Below are 27645 nucleotides of genomic sequence, written 5' to 3' on the forward strand. Positions count from 1 at the left end.
CCTCCCTAATTAGAGAAATGCTGTTGTAAATAAATCCTCTGTGACAACTAAAACCAGTCTCCAGAGCAAACTGGTGATTCTGCATGAAAATTTCAGTTACATGCTGTTATTTGCTTTAACTTTTTCCCCGCTGTTTGGTTTTGTTTTCATTCTGTTCTGCTCTTGCTGCTCTGTCCACACTGTTTGAATGTTTCTCTACAAAAGGCTCCAGATCTTGGAGTACGCAAAAATCTCTCATTACTGCTGCTCTTTTTATTCCATATTTCCTTCTATTATTATTGTTAATTCAAATGAAACCTCTTTTGATGCGTTCATTCATCCTTACTCATGATTTTCAACAGCAATTTTTAAAACAACCTACCAGCTCATTCTAAACTAGAAGAAAGATAAGCTAGCTGAAGCCTAGGGTTGCCATATTTCAAAAAGTACATTTCCTGACACCCGCAAAGTTGTTTAGCTTTTGGGGGGAAACCTCCCCCCAAAATAGTAATTTTAAGCTTCTGGAACTGTTTCTGCTACTTTTTTCCATCACGTTGCCATACATCTGGGTTTTCCCTGACATTTTGCTGATTTGGCGAAATTCTCCCATGACATCATTTATACACCCCCTAACGAGGACGTGTCAGGAATTTTCCTGACGTATGGCAAGCCTAGCTGAAGAGTTCTCGTTAGCTGCAAATCTCTCTGAAACAAAGGTATTGTTTCTAGCTGTAAGAAGCAGCTAGAGGATGCTAGCAAAAGAGAAGTCTTAATTAAAATACAGATTCATTTGTTTTTAACTGCCAAAGAAATTGTGAACAACTTAAAATGGCTGAAAATAGGCATTTGCAATTCATTGGCGGAAGTTTCCAGGCATTTGTACTGATGGGGACAGATGGACACATTGAAATTACCACGTTATTGCCAAGCCGCAGTCTGAGACTCGAAGAGAACAGCATGCTGTTATCTAGCCTGTCTTTGCCTTCTTATCTGCAGCATTTCAAGAGAGATTGTTTCAATGGTTACTGTCCTGTTCCTGCTTTCCTCAACCTGGTTCCCTTCAGGTGCTTTTGACTGCAATTTCCACCAGCCCTAGGCAGCATGGCCTTCGATGGTGGCGGTTGTATTCCAAAACATCCAGAGGGTAGGAATGTTTGGGGAAGACTGATTAGAGGGCTTAAGCATGTGCCTTGGTGTGTCCTCTCAAATTTCTACATAATGCATTTCCTGCATTGCAGGGTATTGGTCTAGATGACGCTTGGGATCTCTTCCTGGAAATGGTTCCTTGCCTTTCAGGCTGCTGTGGTTTTGAGACTATTATTTATTCCAATTATTATTATTTATTTCTCACTATTCCTGACCCAGGACGTGGGTGGCACTGTGGGTTAAACCACAGAGCCTAGGACTTGCCAACCAGAAGGTCGGCGGTTCGAATCCCCGTGACGGGGTGAGCTCCCGTTGCTCGGTCCCTGCTCCTGCCAACCTAGTAGTTCGAAAGCACACCAGTGCAAGTAGATAAATAGGTACTGCTCCAGCGGGAAGGTAAACGGCATTTCTGTGTGCTGCTCTGGTTCGCCAGAAGCGGCTTAGTCATGCTGGCCACGTGACCCGGAAGCTGTACGCCGGCTCCCTTGGCCAATAAAGCGATATGAGCGCCGCAACCCCAGAGTCGGTCACGACTGGACCTAATGGTCAGGGGTCCCTTTACCTTTTTTATTCCTGACCCACCTGTGTTTTAGTCGGTTTTCACTAGAGACCGAGCCTTTAATGAGGCAAACCCTGCATTCTTGAACTCCCTGCTAGTGAAGCTTGGCAGGAACCATCCCTCCCATCCTTTAGACATCTTTTGGAAACTTTTTTGTGCGCAGACAAGCATTTACAACATTTTTTCTTTCAACCAATCAGTATATTTTTAATGCTGTGAACCGCCCTGAAATCTATGGATGGAGGGCAGTAGACAAATCCAAACAAAAACAATAAAAATAGAGATGATTATTTATTTTATTTTATTTTTTAAAAAGATTCTTAATGGCTCTTTTGTTGATACTATCCTTGTACATAACCTTGCAACGCTTTTATGCAAGTGTGGGTTATGAATTCAGAAAGAAGAAAGACCACAAAGTTGCCTAGGGTACTGGTGGCGAAAGCTTCTAAGGACACTTTCCAGGCCTCTGTGTAGTGCAGCATTAAACCAGGAGTTTGTGGGTGTGACCTGCCTGTTCTCCAAAGTAGCCTGAAATTCTGGTTGTGGGCAGAGAGTTGGGTGTTGATGTTGTTTTCACCCCTTTGCTGCTGTTCACATTTCTGTTTTGAAAAAGCCCAACTATAAAGATTTGCTGATCAAAACTCATGGCACAAGAGGGATCTATCTGTTGGCACTGTTTGTTTAGACAAGGCAGCACGCTCGCTCTCTTTTTCCTTTTCTTTTTCTTCCTTCTTTTTCTTTTTACGTTTCAAACTCAAGTCACGATGCATTCGCCCTGTTTTAGGTCAGTGTGGAGAAATGGAATCTCTACAACGCTTCCAGAGTTCACATTCACAGACCCTCCTGTGTGGCGGTGGAAGTGCAGAGACTCAATGCCTTGGAGCTTGAGAAGAAAATTGGGAAGTCCATCCTTGGGAAGGTTTGATCACCACACAGTCTCTTGCATCCAGCAGGCACCAAGTATCACCTGAGCCCGATGGCTCACTCTGCAGAAAGAACGAGGGTTTTCACATAAATTGCTTGTCTCCTTAAGTAAAGAGGACCAGCCTGGTTCTAGGGCCAGAAAAAGGAATAAAATTGTAATCTGTGCATCAACTAATACTTAATTTTCCATTGACAATGCATTTAAACTTACTGGGTGACTATGGAGTTGTCAGCGTTGCCAGGGATAGGACAATTTAGATTAGAGAAAGGGCATCAGAGAAAGGAGTTAAACGCCTCCCTCTTAGAGCCGCAGTCTTCCAAACTGCTCAGTGAGACTAAAGATTAGTAAAGCAAAACAAAAAAAAGTTTATTTTGGCCTTAATACTCAGGGATGAGCTGCTGATATTTCCTCAGGGGCAGCAAATGGCTAGGAGATTTATTTTTCCCCTGGGGAGTGCTTCATAGTATTTTTGAGGAGGCTTAGTATTGGCACCCGGCACCCATAGGCAGCTGTTCATCCATATTACAGCCTTTTGAGGACTGCATTCAAGGGGAGCAAGAGGATCTGTGCAGGGCACCAACAATGAAGCCGTGTCTGTCCGTACAGCCTCAGTTGCAGTGCAGAAGTGACTTTGAAAGCATTCAAAATGTGCTGTTCCTTCCTCTGGTTAGCATGGGTGTTCCTCTGAGACAAGCTAAATACATGGTGGCGTTAGGTGAGATAGAGCATGCATTTGGAGACCGCTCCACACATCACTCTTTCTCCAGCTTGAATAGGAGGGAGGGGGGAAATATTATCCCAGGCAGTACTAAGATAGTCCTGTGAATCCACTTCCAGGAATTTACCTTTCTGGCTTTTAAGGTTAAGAAATTGCTTCAGGGCTTCACGGAACAATGCCCAGTGTTCTAGGTGCTTCTGGTGTGGCGGCATTGCTAACACTAAACATGGTGTGGATGTGCTCAGCCCCCTAGATGAGAGACCAGTATCAGTTCCATGTAAGAGCAGACATAACATACATAATCATAAAACGATTCCTTGAAAACGTTTTGCAGAACTGAGCAGGCCATCGGGTTATTCTTCATTGGGTCATCTTCCTTTCTGATTTCTTCCGTTCTCTTGATGTCTCTCTGTCTCACAGGTGCACTTGGCCATGGTTCGTTATCACGAAGCGGGCCGTTTCTGTGAGAAAGACCAGGAGTGGGATGAGGAATCAGCCATTTTTCACCTGGAGCATGCAGCTGACTGTGGAGAGCTGGAAGCCATTGTTGGCTTAGGGCTCATGTACTCCCAGCTGCCCCATCACATTCTCTCTGAGGTCACACTAGAGGTAAGCGAGGCAGTGCTTAAAGTTGCCAAAACCTGGAGAGGAAACGGCTCCTGCATGACCATTCCCACACCTCTGGATTCGTGTTTGAACACAGAAACAAGTCAGGGATGTTGGCTATTGTAGCAGCGGATTTTTGTAGCAGGGGATTGAACCAGATCACCTTTGGGGACACTTCCGACTCTTGTGAATCACATTTGTCTGTACACCTTAAAATGTGACGTGTTAATAAGACCAACACACGTATTGTGGTACATTTGAGTGAAAGAATGAATGTTATTATTACGGTCACAGACCAGTTCCGGCTCACTTACAATATCAGGAAAATCATGAAGAACAACAGGAATACATTGAATTGCAATTGGGTATAACAGAGACAATTCAGATCTAGTGGCAGTTAAAATATATATATTAAATTTTGATCACTAAAATATAACCTAAAATTATCATTTAAAACCTTAATCATTTTGGTAGTACAGCTTGTTCCCTAAGTTTTATGGCAGTCGCACAGAATTTGGCCACTCTCCAGATCCTTGTCCTCTACCAGGAGTTTTAGACATTGAAGTTTGGACCCATTTAGAGATTTTTGTATAACAGGAGTGATAAATACTGAGCATATATCCCCGTAGAAACGGCAGCGTAACAAGACATGAGAGACAGTTTCTACCTCCATCAAGCCACAGGGGCAGACTCAGTACACGTACGGTTTACCCTCGAATCTGCCCTGTAATAAGGCAGATGGCAGCATGTTGAATCTTGTGAGGGTAAATGACCATCTGTGGTACATTTGGGTAATTTTAGAGGATCTAAAGAGGGGAGGGGCTCTTTAGATGCTAATGTATCGTACTGCATTTATTTCAAAATATTGTTGAGGGGGGACCCTTGTGCTCGTTCTGTTGAGCTGGGCTCTGGATGTTGCTTCAGAGCCTGACCCTGGCAGAGCCGCTACCCATGTATCTTTACTGTTGCTGAGCCCTGATTTGCTGCCTGGGAGGCAGTTTGCTCTGCATTGTGTGTGGAAGGCTCCCTGTCCCCTCAAATGGGAACAATGCCAACATCCTTCCTCTCATTAGCTGTCACATTCAGCATTCCATAAATGCAATGTCTCTTCCTGGCAACCTGATACCCAGCTGCAGTACAGTAAGACAGACCCCCCCCCCATCTCTTATTTATCTGTGGTATGCACAGAGGACATTTGGTGAGGTGGGGTTGAGCTGGGAAGAGGGCTTGTGGGGAGGATCTGGGAGTAAGAAACTGGTTGAGCTTTTCCGTGAGCCTTCTGCACGTTCCTACCACTCCAGGGTGGGGAAAACTCCTGACCTTATGGGTTCTGCAGTTGTCCACTCTGTCCCTCCACCACCCATCCGTTCCATATCTTTAATTAATATGATAATACACAATGTTCCAAGGGATGCGGGTGGCGCTTTGGGTTAAACCACAGAGCCTAGGACTTGCCGATCAAAAGGTCGGCGGTTCGAATCCCCGTGACCGGGTGAGCTCCTGTTGCTCGGTCCCTGCTCCTGCCAACCTAGCAGTTCAAAAGCACGTCAACACGCAAGTAGATAAATAGGTACCGCTCCAGCGGGAAGGTAAACGGCATTTCTGTGCGCTGCTCTGGTTCGCCAGAAGCGGCTTAGTCATGCTGGCCACATGACCCGGAAGTTGTATGCCGGCTTCCTCGGCCAATAAAGCGAGATGAGCGCCGCAACCCCAGAGTCGGCCACGACTTGACCTAATGGTCAGGCGTCCCTTTACCTTTACCTTACACAATGTTCCAGTAGATTAAGATCCCATACAAAAATCTCTTGACAATAGTTCAGCTTTTTCTACAAGCAGATATGGCAACTATGATAATTGATGGTTATCCTCTTTTTGCTTTTACAGGACATCAAGGAAAATAGAAGCAAAGGGTTTGATTATTTATGCAGAGCATCAGAAGCAGGAGACCGTCCTTCCATGATTCTTGTTGCTAGAGCATTTGATACAGGCATGAACCTTCCTCCTGACAGGTACTATTTTGTTAAGGGCCTCTGACAAGTGGCAGGTGTGTGTGTGTGTGTGTGTGTGTGTGTGTGTTGATTCTTAAATCACTTTAGGAATTGTAGATTTATAAGGGGAATAGTGGTCTCCTAACAACTCAGCACCCTTAACAAACTATAGCTCCCATCATTCTTTGCGGGAAGCCATGACAGTTTAAAGTGGTACCATAGTGCTTTAAATGTATACTGCCATTTCTTTTCTCACTCTCTCATTCTGCCACGTTTTTCTCCTTTTGGCCACCACTTCTTTTCCCTCTCTCTTATTGCCACCTTCCTCCCTTTCTCTCTGTGCCATCTCCATTTTAACCCACATGAAATAGGCCGAAGCCTGCATGAAATTAGGGCACTTTCCTGTGGCCAGATTGCCCACCCCTGTTGCAGAGTTTGGTGGATCGAATAACAAGACTCAGCAGGATGCAAGATCAAATCTTTAAGCAGCTCCAGATGTATATCCCCCCCCCCCCAAATTATCCTTGGAGTTTTCCATGATTGATTTGTTGTTTAATTACTCAGATGCCGGGACTGGAAGGAAGCCATACATTGGTACAATTCGGCATTGAACATGACAGATTATGACGAAGGAGGGGAATATGATGGGACCCAGGATGAGCCCCGGTATCTACTCCTGGCAAGGGAAGCCGAGATGTTGATGACTGGAGGGTTTCATCTAGACAAGGACCCACAGAGATCAGGTACAGTTCTGGCTTTTTTTTTTTCCTTTTTCTTTTTTTAACTTTCTGTGTTTCATCTGTGCGTGTCTTAATCTTTATAAGATGCCTTGAATCCAATTGTTCGAGACTTACTCTTCTCTGCATTCTGCAGTGCAGTTCTCCAGTGAGGGAATGTGTACAAAAATGCATATACCGGGGGAGCGTTTGCATAGAAATGCACATCTCAGTGAAAATAATATACAAAAATGCTTTCGTATTTGTTTTGTATGTGTTAGGCAAAATTGCGTGCATGTGAACGTTAGCAGAAACTTGCATTAATTTGCATTCATTCAAATTTCAAGAGGATTTTTGTTAAAATCATGAACTGATGTGGAAACGGGGAGAAGTAAACTTAGGATTGAAAAAAAGGAAAAACAGAGGCAACCCGCAACTGACAGATCCATGCATTCCTATTTGGAGCTGCCTTTCATGTGATCCTTCATCCTGTTTTCTTTAAAAATAATAATTTTATAGTAGTGCAGAAGGAACATTAAAACAAACAAACTGATACAAACACACAAAACAGTCCAAAGATCACATTGAGAAAAAGAATACACAGCTGAACCAGACATCCTCTCTTTTTTTTGAAAATAATATTTATTACTTTTCCAACAATTTAAACACTACAAAAACAATACAATACAATACAAAAACACTACATAACACTAACACATTAAACTAACAAAACAAAAACAATTAAACACATCAAACAATTTCAATATCTTATCTTTCATTCACTTATTTCCACGACCTCCTCACACCTCCCTTTTTGTATTCCACTTCTGTTAATTGTTTCAGCAATTCCTTTCCATCTTCCTCTGTTTTCTATCCTATAATTATCTTAACACATTCTAACCTTATTTTTCCCTTTAATTCTCTATTAATCTATTTATACTTAATTCCTTATAACATTTCTACTAAAGCCATATAACTTAATTCCAACATTTTTCTAACATTCATTGGTGAACCACACATCCTCATTACACACTTTGAAAAGTATACATTTATAAATGCCAAATGTGTAGCATCAATTGCAACAGTGAAGTTAACAACAAACTTCTTTAAAACTTGGAGAAATTCTGGGACGTGATATCTAAATAGAAAATCTAGAGTATTGAGATAACATACCTTTCCAAAAAGAAAAGTGAATAGGAGGTTCTTCTGGTGAGGAATTAATGAAAGAAATGGAAACTACCGTATTTTTCGTTCTATAGGGCGCACTGGCCCATAGGACGCACCTCGTTTTTTGGGGGGGGGAAATGAATAAAAAAAATTATTTCCCCCCCCCCGCCGCCGCGGCTGCCGCCCCAAGCCTCGCGCGCTCGGCGGGACCTCCTGCCGGGCGCGCAAGGCTTGCAGACACTCGCCCGAAGCACGGGGAGCCCTCCAGAGGGCTCCCCGTGCTTCGGGCGACAGGCTGCCGCCCGAAGCCTCGCACGCTCGGTGGGACCTCCTGCCGGGCGCGCAAGGCTTGCAGACACTCCCCCGAAGCACGGGGAGCCCTCTGGAGGGCTCCCCGTGCTTCGGGCGACAGGCTGCTGCCCCAAGCCTCGCGCGCTCGGCGGGACCTCCTGCCGGGCGCGCAAGGCTTGCGGACACTCGCCGGGGCTGCAGGCTGCTGCCTGCAAGCCTTGTGAGCCCGCGGGAACTCCCACCGGGCTTGCAAGGCTTGCGGATAGTTTCCTGAAGCCTGGAGAGCGAGAGGGGTCGGTGCGCACCGATGCCTCTCGCTCTCCAGGCTTCAGCGAAAGCCTGCATTCGCTCCATAGGATGTACACACATTTCCCCTTCATTTTTGGAGGGGAAAAAGTGCGTCCTATGGAGCGAAAAATACGGTACTCATCTTAAAATTTATCTCTGCTACAGTTGTCTCTGACTACTCAGCAATATTGTATTAGTTTGTCTACAAGTGCGACCTTCCAAAGCCTATCTTACCAGTTTTGCATAGTTAACAAACAATGGCTTCTCCGTAACAGTGGCATCTCCACCTAGGCTGCTTCCAGGAAACAGATTATCGATGACTTAAATTGACAGATCCATCCATCTCTTAACTGGAGACATCCTTCATGTGATTATCCACCCATTTTTCGTAGGGGAGCTGTTTACTGAAGCTGCGGAAGCTGCTATGCAAGCCATGAAGGGAAGATTGGCCAACAAGTACTACCAGAAAGCAGAAGAGGCCTGGGCCATGATGGAGGAATGAAACTTGAACCAAGGCTGTTTCCGTGTGTGTATGCGTGTGTGTGCGCATATCAGTATAGATGCTTTTTTAAAAGACTCTTATTTTGTGTAAGGTGCATGGGGGGTGGGAGGAAATTTCAAAAAAGGTTTTTTATGTGGTGTTAACTGATAATTGTGTTTTTCATATGACGATTTTTCTAACTCTGTTGGAACAGAAATACAAAGCAGGAGCGGTGAAATGTACTGTTACTGACATTCAGAGATGCAATATCAGTTGCTGTCGATAATTTTGTACAAATGGCCCAACCAGGGAAGCCTGTCTCTTCATTTGGAAGAAATAAAGCAGACATCCACTTTTATGGTAGGCACAATAGAAAGTTGCTTCATGTTTTACTTCCCTCTTCTGTCTCTGCCTCCCTCTATTAGGAAATGCAGATATTTTTGCATTTGGGTCTCTTTTGTGAGAAATGCATGCTTGTTATTGGTTCAAGATTTGATCCTCCAGTCTAGGACATAATAGATGTGAAGAACTGGGGAAGGTGGCCCTTCTATCCCCACAGTGCTTGACTCTATGGTGATGGGCAGGAAGGCAGTCTGGGACCTCCTTCCTTTGAACTTGGAAGAAGCTGTAAATTAGGAATACATCCAAGGGTGATACTTTCTTCATCGTACAACCACTGTTGCCTGTTAATCATGGAGCCAGGATGGTGGTAGACTCCTTGTTCTGTTGCCACAGGGAACAAACCTTTCCCAATTTCCTGCAGTCTGCTGATTTTGTTTCCCCCCCCGGTCAAGCTTTTAAAATTATTTGAAAAGAAAAACCCTGAGAAGTGATTCTCTCCAATCTCATCCTGTTCTGTGGTTTAGGAGCCAATTTAAATATTCAAGAGGTCCGTGAGGAACAGTCCTCTTACAGAAATGTTCCACCTCAGTGCTTACATTTGAAAGTGCTGTGTAAGTCTCCTTGCAAACTGAGCTAGAAGCTTTCAGCCTGATTCATAATCCTTTCATGACTTTGAAGAGTAAGGAGATTATGATGTGATGTTTTGATCAATCAGGCAAATTATATTCCACATTTTGTTTTGAGGAGATGCAGCCTTGAGAGAGAGAACCCATACCATATGCCTTTCTGTATGTTTGAATAAGCTCTTAATGAACAATGGAAAGAAACCGAAGAACAGGAAGGAGGAACAAACTTCTGCTCATGACATGTTGTTGCCAGGTTGTTGTTTTTGTTCATTGTAATAACTCATCTATCCTGAGAAAGGGACCTGGTAAACATGGAATCCTGGGGTTTCATGTCTTAGTGCAATTTAACATGATGGCTTTCTTGACTCTCAGCCTTTACATTAAAACTGGGATACTGTTCAAGTCAAGCTGTCCAAAAAACCAAACTTTGATGGCAGGTGTCGCCTAATAATCCTTGGAGATATACAGTGCAGAAAAGAACTGATGCCTCCTTATATTCCTCAATTGGCTTTCCAGCACAGATGACAAGGACAACAAAATAAAGTAGATATAAATCAAGGGTGGGAAACCTTTTCAGACCAACGGCTTCCATTTCCTCATGGGCAACCTTTGGGTGTCTGCATGGCAGTGCTGGGCAGGGCCAGAGGTGAAAGTGGGCGTAGCAACAGGTGTGACACTTACCTGTTGTACAGGAGACTACATTTCAGCCACACAAAATCCAGCTATATACATAGACACACACACACCCCAAACACATTTCTCCATCCAGGCAAGCAAGGCACATATTATCACGATGAAGGACACATTCCAACAAGGCAAAAGCACTAAATGATGTGGAGAAGAACATGAGGTGGGTGTATCCTGGGGGGTGACATACAGCATGGAGAGAATTCAGAGGACCAGGCAAAGCAATCCAGATGGTCACATTTGGCCCCTAGTCCCAGGATTCCCCACTCCTGATATAAATGAATGCAGTGGTAGAAAATAAGGGGCTATTTTTGCATATCCTGATGGAAATGAAAGTGTACGGACATGGTTCCTCATTAGAGCCCTTTCAGGGGAATTGCTTTTCTACAATTAGCTGGAAGTGAAAAGGAGATCCAGTACAGTGGTACCTCGGGTTAAGTACTTAATTAATGCCGGAGGACCGTTCTTAACCTGAAACTGTTCTTAACCTGAAGCACTTTAGCTAATGGGGCCTCCTGCTTCTGCTTCTGTCACGACGCCGCTGCACGATTTCTGTTCTCATCCTGAAGCAAAGTTCTTAACCTGAGGTACTATTTCTGGGTTAGCGGAGTCTGTAACCTGAAGCGTATGTAACCTGAAGCGTATGTAACCCGAGGTACCACTGTATAGCAATTAATAAGCACTATTATCGTATAGCAATGTCCTTCTCCATAGTCAAGAGCCATCTAATGTTTACGGTACTCACAAGTGAGTCTCTTTTCAGCAAAATGCCTTCTGCAGTGTTAATTAAAAGCTCCTCACAGGTTTAGCCCATCTTACTGCTTCATATTCAGTGAACAGGAATTAGTAATGAATTTCCCCTTTAATCAGCTTCTCTGGGAGTGAGCTTCAATTAATAGTTTCTCCTATTTTGTGTGTGATTTTTATAGCATAATAGCACTTTAATATCAATGAGATCACTTTGCTATGTTAGCTACCACTGCCACCCTTCACAGAACACACCTGGCTAAATGAGGAGCAATTGGGGTACAGTTCGTTACTAATCCACCAGTTGTGCTGAACAGGATGTAATAAAACAGGCAGAGCCTGCACAACTTCCAGTTAAATGCACATTTGTCCTTAAAATGCATTGCTTGTGCACACTTGGACAGGTTATTTTATTAGTAATATATATCTCGAAAACAGTAAATACAATTAACTCCCCGTGAAAAAGTAAGTGAAGAAGGGATGGCTATTTCAGAGAAAAGTTTGGAAGCAACCAAAAATGATCTTAATGTCTCCAAGATTGCAATTTTATATGGGCTTTCTTGGAAGTAAACCCCACTGAACTTGGAGGGATTTACTTCCCAGTAAGTGGGTGGCGCTGTGGTCTAAACCACAGAGCCTAGGGCTTGCCGATCAGAAGGTTGGCAGTTTAAATCCCCGCGACAGGGTGAGCTCCCATTACTCGGTCCTTGCTCCTGCCGACCTAGCATTTCAAAAGCACGTCAGAGTGAAAGTAGATAAATAGGTACCGCTCCAGCAGGAAGGTAAACAGTGTTTCCATGCGTTGCTCTGGTTTGCCAGAAGCAGCTTAGTCATGCTGGCCACATGGCCCAGAAGCTGTCTGCGGACGAATGCCGGCTCCCTCGGCCTATAGAGCGAGATGAGCGCACAACCCCCGAGTCGTCCGCGACTGGACCTAACGGTCAGGGGTACCTTTACCTTTACCTTTAAGCATAGATAGGATTGGGTTGCAACAACTTTTCTGACCTCACTCTGCAATACAGTCCTTGCTTGTTTGTCTATGCAAATACAGTGGTGCCCCGCAATACGAAAAACTTGTTAGACGAAAGGGTTTTGCGTTTTTTGAGTCGTTCCGCAAGACGAATTTCCCTATGGGCTTGCTACGCAAGACGAAACGTCTTGCGAGTTCTTGCGAGTTTGTTTCCTTTTTCTTAAAGCTGCTAAGCCGCTAAGCCATTAATAGCCGCTAAGCCGCTAATAGCCGCTAAGCCGCTAATAGCCGTGCTTCGCAAGACGAAAAAACCGCAAGACGAAGAGACTCACGGAACGGATTAATTTCGTCTTGCGAGGCACCACTGTAATGGTTTTGTGCTTTCTTCCATGGTAGCATCACTTTTTCCTGCCTGCTTTATTATCATTAGTGACATCTCCATTCCCAGTGAAGTTCTCAGAAGCCTCTAGCCTAATTCTGATGGTGAATCTCTATCTAGACTTCAAACTACATGCTTTAATGTTCATGCATTTTTTTTTTTTTTTTAAAAAAACACCTATATATAGAAAACTAGATATCAGGGAGAAGGCTAGAACTAGGACCTAACATCTAGATTTCTACATTCAGAGTAATTTTTTATTTTGTATAGAGGAGCACTCAGTCATGTGATCCCCCACCTGCAATCCAAAGTTGTAGACTCCTGACTGCATCTACTGCATGTAACTATTGGGCCTCTGGCTCTCCATTCCTTAAGAAAACATTTTTGATGTGACAGCCAGACTTTCAATTAAGTAGCAGACTGTTAATCATTAGTTAATTAACTTTGTCGCCTTTGTACCAAGCCACTCAAGAGATGAAAGCAATTTCTAATAACACCTGCTACTTCACTGCAGAAACAGAAGACCCTATTAGTAAGTTCCCTACAATGTTCAATCATCTCAGATTTTCATTACGCACCTTAATTTGCTGTGTCCACTCTCTTTGGAGATTTCACTTGTTTCCTGATTTACTAACCTAAAAATCCTGAAATCACCTTCCAGCTGCCACCAGCACTTCGCTTTTGAAATATTCTCCTTCTGGGTTTGATCTTCTTTGGGGCATATTCCACAGCAAGAATTGCTGGAGGGTACTTGATGGTTACGGACAAGTCTCAGAACTTGTTAAAGATTTTGCTGAGCTTTGTTGCAAAGCATAAGAGGCTTGAGTTCCTGTATCATGTTTACATTGCCTGACGGAAAGGAAGAAGCACAAAAATGTTGTGATAGGTACATTTTCAATAAATTTATGAGGAAGAATCTTATCCAAAGCTTGTGTCTTTATTTCGGGACTCTTGTGTCAGGAATGTCGACTTCATTATTGATCCGGTGTCTAATTGCATATACACAATAAAAACCATATAAGGATTTGAAATTACGGATCATCAGCTGACTATTACAGAAAATATTTTTATTGTCTGCATGATGGTATGGAAAAGTTTTCAGCAAACATTTAAAGGTGAATATGGAAGATGCCTGCTGTATCACTTAACTGGAAGAGCATTCTACAAGACTGGGCCAAAGAAATGAAAGGTTGATGTTGCCAAATGAGCCTCATCAACTCAAAAGAAAAATCAGTGATGCTCCTGCAAATGATCTTGATGGCTGTGCTGGGATATTTGGGTTCAGATGGTGCCTAACGCACTTCTGTCGTTCAGGGTTTTGTAAACCTCGAACCTTGCTCAGGGGTAAATGGATAGCCACTGTAGATGTTTCAACAAAGGTGTTGGCCGTGTGCCTCCATCAGCAGTCCGGCTTCCACATTCTGCACCAGCTAGAGCTGCTGGGCCAGGTCCAAGGGCAGCCCCATGTAGAGTGCATGGCATTGCGATGCTCTGTGGGTTTTCCCACAGGAATCTGGTTGGCTTTTGTGAGAAGAGAATGCTGGACTCAACAGTCCATTGAATTGCACCAGCAGGGTGCTATTTCATTCATTCAAGTTAGTATATTTCTAATCTGCCAGTTTCTGGGCAGGATACAATATAGTTAAAAACCACCCTTGGTGACCTGGGCTTGGACAGGATATTGTTGTGGGGTGGCTAGGAGTTGGGGAGAAGTTAGAGTAAGGCAAACATACCAAATCCTTGCTTTCCAAAATAACACAAACTAAAACGGCCATCCTTTGAAGTTTGCACTTCACTGAATTCTGCAATGCAGTTCTCCAGCCAAATAATGTGTACAAAAATGCTTATACTGGAGTAAAGTGTCCATAAAAATGCATATAAGTAATGTACAAAAGTGCATTGTATTAGGGGAAATTCCTTTGCCAAAAATTGAATATATGAGAATAAATTAGCACTAACGTTTGCATTTTCATGTGGACTTTTAAAAATTGTAAACTTCCATGGAAATGTGGAGAACTGAAAACCGTAAAAAAAAGAGAACAAAATTGGCAGATTAACCCATCCTTAAGGTCCCCTAAAGGGCCCTGTCACGGGTCTCTGCCAACTGGGCAGCCCTGGTGGTAGCACAACCAAGGCCTCACCTGTTGTTGTATGTGTATAATGCCCCATAATTCCAGGATTCAGGAAAGAAACACTTCGACTGTTCCAACCTACTTTGTCATCTCGCTTGAGCAATAAATGCAAGTCACTATGTAGCATGCATTTTCATTTGTCAACCCTTCGTCAAATCAAATGAACTGGGCTGCCACAGGGCTGAAAGCACTTTCTGAAGAAAACGTGATCTTCATGCTTCGAATCATAGAATTGTAGAGTTGGAAGGGACCCCAAGAGTCATCTAGACCAACCCCCAGCAATGTAGAAATCTCAGCTAAAGCAGTCATGACAAATGGCATGTACCCAGATGAAATGCGCCCAGAATCTTTTACAATTTTCTAGAAATTAACATTTTAAAATTGTGTGAGAACCCTGGAAATTATTTATTTATTAGACTTTTAAAGTCGCTAGTTACCTGAAGTTCTTCAAGCAACTAACAACACATTAAAAATATAAATATGCTAAACCAGGGGCCAGCAAACTTTTTCAGCAGGGGGCCAGTCCACTGCCCCTCAGACCTTGTGAGGGGCCGGACTATATTTTGGCGGTGGGGGGGGGGGCTGAACAAATTCCTATGCCCCACAAATAACCCAGAGATGCATTTTAAATAAAAGGGCACATTCTACTCCTGTAAAAACACGCTGATTCCCGGACCGTCTGTGGGCTGGATTTAGAAGGCGATTGGGCCTTAGTTTGCCTCCCCATGTGCTAAAAAACCATCAAAACAAAAATTACCCTGTAACAGCTGTTATAAGAATTTTAAGGTCTTATATAGATATAAAGAAGGGACGCGGGTGGCGCTGTGGGTAAAACCTCAGTGCCTAGGACTTGCTGATCGTAAGGTCGGCGGTTCGAATCCCCGCGGCGGGGTGAGCTCCCGTCGTTCGGTCCCAGCTCCTGCCCACCTAGCAGTTCGAAAGCACCCCTAAGTGCAAGTAGATAAATAGGTACCGCTTTATAGCGGGAAGGTAAACGGCGTTTCCGTGTGCGGCACTGGTGCTGGCTCGCCAGATGCCGCTTCGTCACGCTGGCCACGTGACCCGGAAGTGTCTTCGGATGGCGCTGGCTCCCGGCCTCTTGAGCGAGATAAGCGCGCAACCCTAGAGTCGGTCACGACTGGCCCGTACGGGCAGGGGTACCTTCACTATAGATATAAAATAGATGTTCATAAATGTACCAAGCAAACACATACAAATATGTAGACCACATGTCTGAAACCCACAGAAAAGTCCTGAAACCATTTTCTCTCTCCCAAAATGACCTCAAATATTTCTTTGCAAGGTCAAAGGAAATGGGGAAAAAAACCTCCCCATTGTCTCTGCGCTCGCCAAATCCTGCCTTAAGGGCACATTTAAGGTGTGAATAGGGTGAACCTGTGACCTGGATTCAGGAATTACCCTATTTTTCGCTCTATAACACGCACCCGACCATAACACGCACATAGTTTTTAGAGGAGAAAATCCGTAGGCATGCCACCCATAGGCATTTCCTCCATAACACGCACAGACATTTCCCCTTACTTTTTAGGAGGAAAAAAGTGAGTGTTATGGTGCAAAAAATACGGTAAGTAGTTATAATAACAAGAGAGTGGCCAAAACCCACATACTGCAGTCAGGTAACCTGCCAGACAGGAGATAAACAACACACTCAGGATTCTGTTTTAGACCTCCTCCTGTGATGTATGTATGATGTTTCTGGGGGTGGTCCAGAGTTTGAGGGTGGGCAATTAAAAACGTCTATATAAGGGTGGGCACACCTATGTTCTGGGTTGCTCCTCTTTCCTGCTTGTGGTAGGTAAGGACCCTGTTGCAACAGTTCAATAAAGATCAGGCTTACTAGCTGCTTTGCTTCTCAATATTCTCTGGTTAGTCTCTGTTATTTTATCCTACAGATGGGGAACCTACAAAAGGACTCTATTGTATATGGGTTCTTGGGTACCCCATAAGGGAAAAGGAGCAGTTTTTTTCTCATAACACAGCCATGGGAAGTTTGGGCAGCACCCTAGTAACAAAACATCATAACTGTAGTCTATCGAAAGCCTGGGGAAAAGGTTAAGTCTTTTATCTGGTGCTGAAAAAAAAGGCAACAAAGGCACTAGGCACACACTGCTGTAAGATTATGGCTCAAAAAACCTTTTTTGCCTGGCATTGAACCAATGGAATTAATTCTTTATTCAGAACTCACACATTTCTGCTGTCTCATGGCCCAGAAATCATGTTTTCTCAGTATGTTTGCACAACACCAGGCCACAATATCTTTCCTCAATGTTCTGAAAGTCTGCTAACCTTGCCATTTTTTTTTTTATGCACTTATGTGTAATTTTCTGCACAATCTGCAGCCTCTCTCTATTTCACAGGGCTGTAGCCATAAAGAAACAAGGCAGAGTCCTGGCTCCCTCAGAGATTCTCTAGGCCTCCTTGAAGAATTTTCACCTTTCAGTGAAAATAGCAAGTTTTTAGACCTTTTACCTGAGAGATAGAAGAGAAACCATGTGCACAGTATTCTATGTGATCCCTCATTAAGACAGGGGTGGATAATGTTTTTGTCAAACCGAGGGCCGCATTCCCTTTTGGCAACCTGCTGAGGGCCATATGGCTATAGCCAGCAGAGCAACAAATGTAAATTTCTACACACACCTTTTTATCTTCCATTCAACACCCAGGGTGGAGAAGCAAAGCCAGTGAGGCAGAGGAGGAGATGACTTGGGGAACATTCTGAGGGCCAAACAGAGGGGCCTGGAGGGCCACATTTGGTCCCTGGGCCCGAGAATCCCCCAGGCTCCACTAAGTAGCAAAATGTTTACAGGGCAATCCTTCCATGTCTACTCAGAAGTAGGTCCCATTCATTTCAATGGAGATTTCACCCTGGTACCTGGGCATAGGATTGCAGCCTTTAAAGACCTCTAAACATTTTTGGATAACTGTTATTGAAATACTCACTGTTATTTAGTCACACCTTCTCCCTTAAGCCGGCCCTCACCGCAACATGGAGACTACGGCCTTCTTGCGTCTCTATGACAACAGTGGCGGACAGGATCTTCCCCATCTGTAGAAACAAAATTGTGGGGGTTTGTTTTTTTAGACATGGGGTGAGGAGTGCAGGATCCCCTCTGCACCTTAATTCCCTGAAATTACTCTCCTTAGTGCTTTTCTTTTGAGCCAAACTGCAAACCAAGGAGTGATGTTGGCTGATGGGGCAAAAAAAGCTTGCAGAGAGAGGGGCTGTGGCATTGCCAGATTGCCAAATAGGCAGAGTAGGCACCAGTCTATGGGTCCCATGCCTTTTAGGGGCCCCGCAACAACAGACCAAAATAATATTGATTTGATCTTGAAAGAAAATTACAATCATGCTTTCTTAGTTCACTGTTATCCCACTAGAGCATCACCCCCCCCCCCGATTTTGACTGCCATGGGGCCTCCACAGGGTTTAACCCGGGACTGGGCTGTGGCGAGAAAAAAAGTGGCATAGGGAGGTGCCTAGAGAATACCAGGAACTATAGTTTACCCCCTCACAGAGCTACATTCCACGGCACCCTCAGCAAACTACAGTTCCCAGAATTCTTTGGAGTATTCCAAAGAATCCTGGGATTCAATGTGCATTTAAAGCCAATGTGAATTTAAAACCTTTCTGGCAACCAGATGTTCCCCAGGAAGACCCTCAAGGTGAGGATGAAGACAAGATATTTGCTCCCACCGTCAACTGGTATTCCAAGGTACGCTGCCTCTGAATCTGCAGGTTCTATTTAGCGACCGGGCTGATGAGAACATTGGGTGCTGGGTCAGAGTCAAGGACCAGCTGAGTCAGGATCCTGCCTCTCACAAATGCCTTTGGGAAGTCCACACAAGCAGGGGAATGAAGGCAATTGTTGCTCTCCCCATCAACTGGTATTCAGAGATATACTGCCTCTGAATAGGGACGCTTCATTTAGCCTTCATGATGAATAATTGACGGAATCTTTCCCCAAAGAGTTAGCTGGTAGCCTAATTCTGATTATAGAGTTGCTTTCCCTCCTGCAAGCTGACCAGCCACACAAAATAATAATAATAATAGATTTCCATAGCATAACCATTAATTTCAATGCACCTGTTGTTATTTCATGCACTGTGCTATCTGCACAAATACAGCTCTGTCTCGTTTCAGACCTTGATGGGGGAGGATAATAAAATAATAATAATAATTATATTATTATTATTATTATTATTATTATTATTTAAACAGGGCCAGGTAAGATATGGAAGGTGAACTTGGGATCTGGATGGAGAAGGAAAATTAAATTACAGTATTAAGGTAAAGGTAAAGGGACCCTGACCAGTATAATTATGATGGCAATTATTTAAACAGGGATGTCTAAAGCATGGAAGGTTGACAGATCTTGATGGGAGAAATAAAAGTATGATTATTCTTAAAACAGGGCCAAGTATATGGAAGGCCGACTCAGATTCTAATGGGGAAGAAAAATTAAATCAAAGCATTAGTATTATGGTGATTATTGTCATTTAAACAGGGAAGAATAAAATATGGAAAGTCGAGCTGTACACCTTGATGGAGAGAGGGAAAACAAAACCATAAACTTTTAGTATTATTCAAACAGGGATGAGTAAGAAGATATGGAAGCCGGTCTCTCCCATCTCGGTAGCGTGGCCGAGCGGTCTAAGGCGCTGGATTAAGGCTCCAGTCTCTTCGGGGGCGTGGGTTCGAATCCCACCGCTGCCAGTACGCTTTTGCTCGCTTCCTTTTATTCAAGGGAGCCTCTCCGTGACGAGGCGGCGACGGCGAAGAAGCCTGCGCACATAGCGCCCCCTGGCGCCCGCGTCCTAGCAGGCCGCTTCCCCGGCGAGCATTATGGGTAAGAGGAGGAGCCGAGGTGTGTTTCCCCCCCCTCCCACGTGCCTGCCGGAGTTACACCAACATGGCTGCTGGCTGAGATTTCCCCCCGCCGGACCTGCAGGCACGTTGCCGCGAGGAGGAGGAGGAGGAGGAGGGGGCCGGGAAAGGCAGCCTCTCCCCTCCACCCCTTGGAGCCACGAGGTAGGAGAAGCAGCAGCGGCGAATTGCCTCCCCATTCCTGGACTTTTGCAAGCTTCTGGGGTTGGTTGCATGCTGCTCTTTTTTGCAAGGCCCGGGTCGTGTGGATCCTCCTCTCCCTTCCTCCTCCCCCCACCTCTCTCTCTCTCTCTCTCCCCCTGTTGCAAATCGTGGGAGTGGGGGGAGCAGGAGGGGAAAGTAAGGGGGAGGGAAGACACGCGCCAGCCCCGCAATCTTTGCCTAGCAAAGTGGGTGGGCCCTATAATCTAAGGGGGCATTTCAAGGGGGGGGGTGAATTGCATATGTGGCGAGGGAGCCTTCACGCTCCTTTTCCTTCTCTCCAGCAAAAGTTACAAGGCCAGGGGTTCGAGATCCAGCGCTCCCCATCTCTCTCCGCACCCCCCCAACCCCCTCCCAAAAAGCAACCTCCCTGAATATATGTGAGCTCTGCAAAGCCTTCCCATTGCTGCATAGTTACATCAGCCACGCTCCTTCCCGGCAAGGAGCCTTCAGGAAAATATAAAATAAAATAAATAATGAATGCTTTGAGTGAGTTTTTCAGGCTCTCCTTCCTGAAGTCTTCCCTGGGAATATTCTCTCCTGATCAGGGAGAGAGTTGCTTCGGCTGGGGCAAAAATCCGTTCCCTCTTTCTCTGCTGTATGGTGACATCAGGGTGACTTGACTTGGGAGGTTTAGTCACTGCCAAGAAAAGGAGTTTGTTTTGGTTTTTTTAAGTGAGCAGGTGCCAATGGACACCTTGCTTCTTTTCCCCAGACCAGCAGGGTGGGGGGAGTTATTAGTAAAATAGAATAACCTCAGTTTCCCTCAGCCACAAGTTCTATCTTACATTGCAAACTTATTCAGATCTCCTGATAGCTCTGAGAGAAAATAATTGCCGTCCAGTTCAGTTTGAGCTTTGCAGTCATGGCAGGTGATTTATATATGTGGAAGGGTTCTTAGATAAATGACATTGGCGTGGCTGTTTTTCATCTTCTCCTTGGCTGCTGCTCTTTTACCTTTAGGAGTTGAATGTGGGTTTTGAGTGTTCAATGCTAAATTACTTTAGAGCAGGGAGTGGCACTCTGTACTTGGGCCCAGCCTTGCATAGCAGTTGCACTGACAATGAATGAGCTTTACCAGGGAGTTCTTGGTGACTCACTGACCACCTGACCTGCCCTGGCTCCTGAGTTGGCTCCTATTTATTACGCTGCCCTAACACAATATTGGATGATGGCTGTCCAAATAGATTCCTCTGCTAGGGTTGCCAACTCTCCCCACCCCTTACAGTCCCTGGTTGCTTCTGTGCCTGTAGCAGCACTTCGCTCAGCAGAGCTTTGTGGGCATTAACATTTCACAGGCTGCTGCCAAGAAATTAATCCACTCTGAATTCTGCAGATTGAGCAGCTGACCTTAGCAGGTAATATATATATATATATATACACACACACACACACACACACACACACACACATTATTTTCATAAGAATACAAGGACTGAATAAAAAACAACAGCCCTGTCCCTACCGATGTGTCTTACCTCAACCCAATAATATTTATTATTTTTTATGCGTTTATCCCACCTTTTCTCCAGGTGGTATCCATGGTTCTCTTCCTTCCTAATTTATCCCACAACAACCCTGTGAGGTTGGTTAGGCTGCGAAACTGTGACTGGTCCAAGGTCACCCAATGAGTTTCATGGCTGTGCAGGGATTTGAACCCTAGTCTCCCAGGTCCAACACTCTAACCACTACACCACTTTGCCAGGGGTTGGGGGAGGTGTTGCTGGGTAGTCTGCCATGTTCATATACATAAAAAAAAAAACCATTCCTCTCCCCAAGTCATTGTCCTATCCTCTTGCATCTCTGAACTGACTTCTCAGTTCTTCTGCTGTGACAGCTCATTAGCAGTTAAATATTATTATCATTATTTGTTTACAGCATGGAGACAAACTTTACCACTCATGAAGTTCTGCGCATCAAGCTGCTGTTATGCCAAGTTTGCTAACAAATGAGAAAAGAGAGTCCTGGCCTAACCGAATTTTGTTGATTTCTCTTTCTTTTCTAGTTCTCTCGAAACAATACTAGCAACACCACTTTTCTTTCCATGCTACTATGGCAAATGAAGAAGATGACCCAATTATACAGGAGGTAAATAGATACATGTCTTCCATTTGCATTGGCTTCAGGACAGATTAAAGAGCATTGTATGTGTAAGGGTATCAGGGGGTTGCTGGAGAGCAATCAGGCAAATGCCTCCCTGGTCGGCTGTAAAGCCTTGTTATTGGTGCCAAAAAAAACCTTCACCATGCAGAGTGCCACTATTCCGTGGCTGGCTCATTCACTGGCAGAATCTGAGAGTGGGCGTTCCTTAAACCTTCCCCAGCAGAATAGTTTCTTGACGCCCAGTCTGCGCTTCCCCTCTCTGCGCGGAAGCCTACTGCGCAGGGAGGGCGTGGGTAACGGAGGACCTCTCTCCTCCCCGCTTTGCTCAGGCAAGGTGTCCTGGCACCACCTCGCCTCCCCCGAGCCCTGCAGCTCCTCTCCTCTGGAGGCGTGGTTACTCTCCTCCGCTGAGGAGGTGCTGCTTCCCACGATCTTTGGGGGCTCTCTCTAATCCATCCGGCTTTTCCCCTCTCGCCCCTGAGCTGATGGCAGTTCCCTGACAGTATGTTTTGGGGTTTTCAGCTTTGTGGTGGTTTTGGCCATGGAAATCGGTGGCGAGTAATTGGTTCAGGTTGGGCTCCATGATGAAGCACTCTAAATATGGTGCTGAGCCTGAGTGGCTGCCAAAGGGGGTTGTATCGTTCTTGGGGATGGTTTTGTAAACTTCTGTGTGCTAAATATAATGTCACATGCCTTTTTTTAAACCCCCTCCTCCTTTTGTTAGATTGATGTGTACCTGGCCAAAAGTCTGTCAGAGAAGCTGTATCTGTTCCAGGTATGTTAGTTGTCGAATTAACCTGTTTAAAGGGGAAATGAACTAAAGCAGGGGTCAAGGAATCTGTTCTCCTTCAGATGTTAGACTTCGGCCAGGGCTGCCTCATTGGGGGGCAGAGGCAGTGGTGTCTTCCAGCAACAGCAGTGCTGGATTTGCTAGGATGGAGAGAGGTGAGGCAGCAGCGTTGAAGTCAGGGGAGCTTCAGGGCAGTGGCTCCACAGGTGCGCAGACATCTGTGGGAGCCCCTGTGACAACCTGGAGCTTCCCCAAGCTTCCTGTGACTTTACCTGACCTCCACTTACCCCCACACAGTGAGTCACTCCTGACTCCCAACCCTTGTCACTTCAAACCAAGCATGGCCAAGTGATCAGAGTCGAGTTGTCATTCAACATCTGGAATGTGAGAGATACAGGTGGGGTCCGGGCAGCAAGACCAAATACTCCCAACTAAAGATATAAAGGCTAGTTTCTAACAGTGAGGAGAAGGGTGCCAGCACATCTCAAATCCTACAAATATAGGATTGTACCCATTGTGGCTGTTGTGCTCACTCAACAGGACTTCTCCCTCTGCTCATCTTCCCTGCAGGCAAAATTTGCTCCAGAAGGTCAGGGGGAACCCCCAAAACGAAATTAGCGAGAGAATGGGGAAGCCCCCTTATGAAGCATTGGATTTCAGCTGGAAATCAGGGTTCACTGGGGGGAGGCTGCATCTTCTCACCCCCCCTCCCATGTGAATGCCCCCAGTGACAGGTTTCCCCCATTCTTGCACCAAAAGTGGTGGTTTGTTTTAGCCTTAACAGTAACAACATCTTTGTGTTTTCATAGTATCCCGTTCGCCCAGCTTCGATGACGTATGATGACGTAACTCATCTTTCGGCAAAGATAAAACCAAAGCAGCAAAAGGTTTGGGCCTATTCTCTTTTTTTGGAAAAAGTTGTTTAATAACCAAATCAAGCTGTTTTCAAAAGGTTATGGCTTAGTCGAACCACTGCAGTCACCGTACCAGACCTAGGACAGCCGGGGTGGGGCATCACTGGGTAAGGCTGGGGACATTCTTTATCCTCAACCCTTGGTAGGCTGCTGCCAGTAAATGGAGACTGTGTTGGGCTAGATGTACAAAGTGGTCTGGCTATTTATTTCATATTCCATAGAATTTATATAACTCTTGGTCATAGGAAAAAACCTCAAAGTGATCTACGAAAGGATAAAGCAATAAAATGATCACTAAAATATTTACAGTGATAATGAAGAGCACAATAAACCACAGGTAAAGGTAAAGGGACCCCTGACCATTAGGTCCAGTCGTGACCGACTCTGGGGTTGCGGCGCTCATCTTGCTTTATTGGCTGAGGGAGCCGGTGTACAGCTTCCAGGTCATGTGGCCAGCATGACTAAGCCACTTCTGGCAAACCAGAGCAGCGCACGGAAATGCCGTTTACCTTCCCGCTGGAGTGATACCTATTTATCTACTTGCACTTTGACGTGCTTTCAAACTGCTAGGTTGGCAGGAGCAGGGGCCGAGCAACGGGAGCTCACTCCATCACGGGGATTCGAACTGCCAGCCTTCTGATCGGCAAGTCCTAGGCTCTGTGGTTTAACCCACAGCGCCACCCACGTCCCCTAAACGACAGTAGAATAGACTTAAAACAAATTAAAACTCATACAAACTTTTTAAGCACCTGAGAAGGGTTGTCTAAATAGGAATGGATTCAGCAGGCGCCGGAAATAATACAGTGACGGCGCCTGTCTGGTATCAATAAGGGAGTTCCAAAGTGTCGGCGCTGCCACACTAAACAACTGAGTTGCTACAGAGGCAGTGAGAGCACTGGCAGAGGAAGAGGCGTGTGGGGGGAGCGCACCGCAGCACGATCCTGGTGGGGTGCCATTGCGGCTGCCCCCCTGCCTACGCTGGGCACCACGCCCCCAGGATGCATGCCAGCCCCGCCCCCCGGTGCCAGAGCATGAAGCTCCGCCACTGAGTGAGAGTATTATGTGGCACCTGTAAATGTGCCAGTTCCACCGATCAAAGCTGTCAACCATTCCCATCAGGCTTGTTTTCCAGACCCTTGATCATCTTGGTTGCCCTCCTCTGCACATGTTCCAGCTTGCCAACATCTTTCCTAAATTGTGGTGCCCAGAATTGGACATAGTATTCCAGGTGTGGTCTGACCAGGGCAGAATAGAGCGGTACACTTAACGTATTTTTCCGTCTATAAAACGCCCCCTATTTTGGGGAACTCAGATTTAAGAAAATGGGGGGAGATGGCCCCATGTATAAGACACCCCCTAATTTTTGACATTTTTAAGGTAAAAAAACCTAGTCTTATACATGGAAAAATACGGTACTTCCGTTGAACTGGACACTATACTTCGGTTGATGCAGCCTAGAATAGCATTAGCTTTTGTATGTTGTCGCTCTTGAAAACCTAATGCATTTTTTTAAAAAAAAAGATTTAAACACTTTTTTTTCTTTTACTTTTTTTTTTATAAAAAAGATCCCTCACTCCTAATACAGGCTAACAGTTACTGTTACAGATTTTAATCAGTCACTTTGTGTTTTGGTTCATCTTTCCCTAATTATTATATTCTCCTTATTGATTGTCAATGTACTGTTGATCTACTGGTGCTTAGGTTGAGCTGGAAATGGCCATTGACACTTTGAACCCCAATTACTGCCGCAGCAAAGGAGAGCAGATTGCGCTCAACGTCGATGGCACGTGTACAGATGAAACCAGCACGTATTCCTCGTAAGTACCGTTTTTGCTATAGATCAAGGAGCTGGGTTTTGACTCCACTATTTCTTGGCCAGCAGAGTGAGGCAGTGGAGATGTGCTGGGCCTGTAACCGAGACCCCAAAGCCCTAAAGCGTCCATCGCTGGCATCTCCTAGGAGAGACTCCTTGTCTGCAAAACCTGGGCACCAGCTGCATGCCAGTGTTGGTGATATTGAGGTAGATGAACCCCTGGGTCTGGCTTTTGGCATAAAGCTGCTTCCTGAATATAAGATTCTGAGCGTTCTGCGGGACGGCAGAGGATCTGCTTTGCAGGTGCAATCCCTGGTGCCTCCAGAGAAGGCTGTGGAGAGCTCCTGCCTGAAACCCTGGAGAGTGGCTGCCAGTCAGAGTAAACAACACTGAGCTGTATGGACCAATGGCCTGACCCATACTAAGGCTGATTTCCGTGTTAAAATCGAAATATGCATATAGCCTGAAAGCTGAGCAATGGAGCAATTTGTTTTGCAGCTGCTCAACCTGTGGCTCTTTTATCCCGTGTAAAAAGATACGTCTGGGTTCTTTCCCTCTTCTGAACACAGAGCATCCTTCCACCCATTCTACACATCATTGTTTTCTCTAGTAGAGTTGCTTTCAATTGTCATCCTCTACTTGAATCTTTGGATCCAAACTTAATTACTTAAACGTAGGTCTCTCTTTCTCCTCCTCTTCCCTTTTCTCCCTCTGTCTTGGAGTGCATTTCCATAGTAGACATACTGGTTTAGCAGCCACCCCTCTTCCCTAAAGAACTCTTTTTATTGCTTGTGTATGTGTGGTAGAGATCTCAAAACAGCAGCTGGCATTGACAACCCCCCAGCTTTCCAGGGTGGAGAAGCCAGGTTTAGCTATAAAGATCTTGATTGTGTCTGCTCTCTCTTATCCCCGAACTTGACTTCATATTCCGGTTTGAAGTCGGGAATTTAAACCACAGTTTCCTGGTTCAAGTTTCAATGTAAACAATGGATTGAGAAACTCAGGAAGCATCGAATTGCGATACTCGGGGAGAAAGTTCATGGGCCCAATGCTCATTCCCAATCTGAAAGACCATGGCTAATGGGTTATGTCAGAGCTTTCCAAACTTTTCATGTCAGTGACACACTTTTTAGGTGTGCTTCATTTTGCGACACAGTAATTCAGTGTCGCGTCATTTCACGACACAGTTAATTCAGTTTTACTAGCAAACTAACCCCTCTCCAGCCCCGGGAGGAGTATGGGGAGTATTCACATGACACAGCTACACATTGCAGCCATCACACTAAATGTGTGGCGACACACAGTTTGGAAAGCTCTGAGTTATGTAATTAACAGGTTGTTAACATCTGAACTGGGCCTTTGATTACAATCCTGCACGTTTGGGGGCAAACTCTGCGGGCCTTACTTCTGAGCAGACATGCAGTTCATAACTAGAATGTATACATTTGTACTGTGGACATTTCCCCTGTTTCTCCTTAAAAAACAGTGAATGAGGTTTGATCCTGGGCTGTGACCTGCTAGTAGAATACCACTGCTCTGGTAGATATAATTGAGGTAACTTCCTGTCCTTGCAGGAAGATGATGGACAAGCAAACGTTCTCCTCCTCACAGACGACCAGTAACATATCGCGATATGCTGCTGCAATCTACAGAAAAGGTTACTTTTTAAATTTAGCTTTTATTAAGTATTTTCTTGTGTAACAAACAAGCAAAGAAATAAAAGTAGAAAAGGTGACACTTGAAATCTCAAGACTTGTACCAATTTTGGTAGAAGGGATGGGGAACCTGTGGCCTTCCAAGTGGTTTGTTGGACTCAAATGCTATTAGCTTCAGCCAATCTGACCATAATGGGAGTTTGCCAGTGAGCTTCCAGCCCCAATTCAAGATGTTTGTACTAGCATGCAAAGCCCTATATGCCTTGGGATCCAAGTATTTAAAAGAGCTCATTCCTCAGTATCAACCATCTTGATACTACAATTAGCAGGTGAGGCCTTGTTGGTGGTGGCACCATTGGTTGACCTGTGGCAGGGCTTTTTCTGTGGTGGCTCCCCAATTGTGGAATGCCCTCCCTAGTGAGGTGTATCTGCCTACATCCTTATTAGTTTTCAGGAGGTATTTGAGAATCTTCCTGTTGATGCAGGCATTGGGTGGCTGAAGTATATTGTTCCTGG

At 45.0% G+C, this 27645-nt stretch overlaps 2 protein-coding genes across 6 annotated transcripts in view; both read left to right on the plus strand.

Annotated features, from left to right (window-relative positions):
- EEF2K (eukaryotic elongation factor 2 kinase) overlaps positions 1–13536 on the plus strand; it is a 47033-nt gene extending 33497 nt beyond the window's left edge. For 4 of the 5 annotated variants that reach the window (XM_080981035.1, XM_080981033.1, XM_080981036.1 and 1 more), the window contains 5 exons: positions 2469–2603; positions 3748–3936; positions 5818–5942; positions 6486–6664; positions 8776–13536. In XM_080981035.1, the coding sequence (XP_080837161.1) occupies positions 2469–2603; positions 3748–3936; positions 5818–5942; positions 6486–6664; positions 8776–8885 (738 nt within the window). In that variant the 3' untranslated portion in view covers positions 8886–13536. The remainder of the gene's footprint in view (positions 1–2468; positions 2604–3747; positions 3937–5817; positions 5943–6485; positions 6665–8775) is intronic. The other variant, XM_080981037.1, reaches the window with a different exon arrangement.
- Positions 13537–19645: 6109 nt separating this feature from the next.
- The window catches only part of POLR3E (RNA polymerase III subunit E), a 37959-nt gene continuing 29959 nt past the window's right edge, over positions 19646–27645 (plus strand). Inside the window, 6 exon segments of the mRNA XM_080981324.1 lie at positions 19646–19797; positions 21860–21942; positions 22682–22732; positions 23557–23634; positions 25363–25478; positions 27049–27131. Of these exon segments, the coding sequence (XP_080837450.1) occupies positions 21907–21942; positions 22682–22732; positions 23557–23634; positions 25363–25478; positions 27049–27131 (364 nt within the window). The 5' untranslated portion in view covers positions 19646–19797; positions 21860–21906.

The sequence above is a fragment of the Podarcis pityusensis genome (genome assembly GCF_964106645.2).
Source record: "Podarcis pityusensis genome assembly, chromosome: 14".
Lineage (NCBI taxonomy): Eukaryota > Metazoa > Chordata > Lepidosauria > Squamata > Lacertidae > Podarcis > Podarcis pityusensis.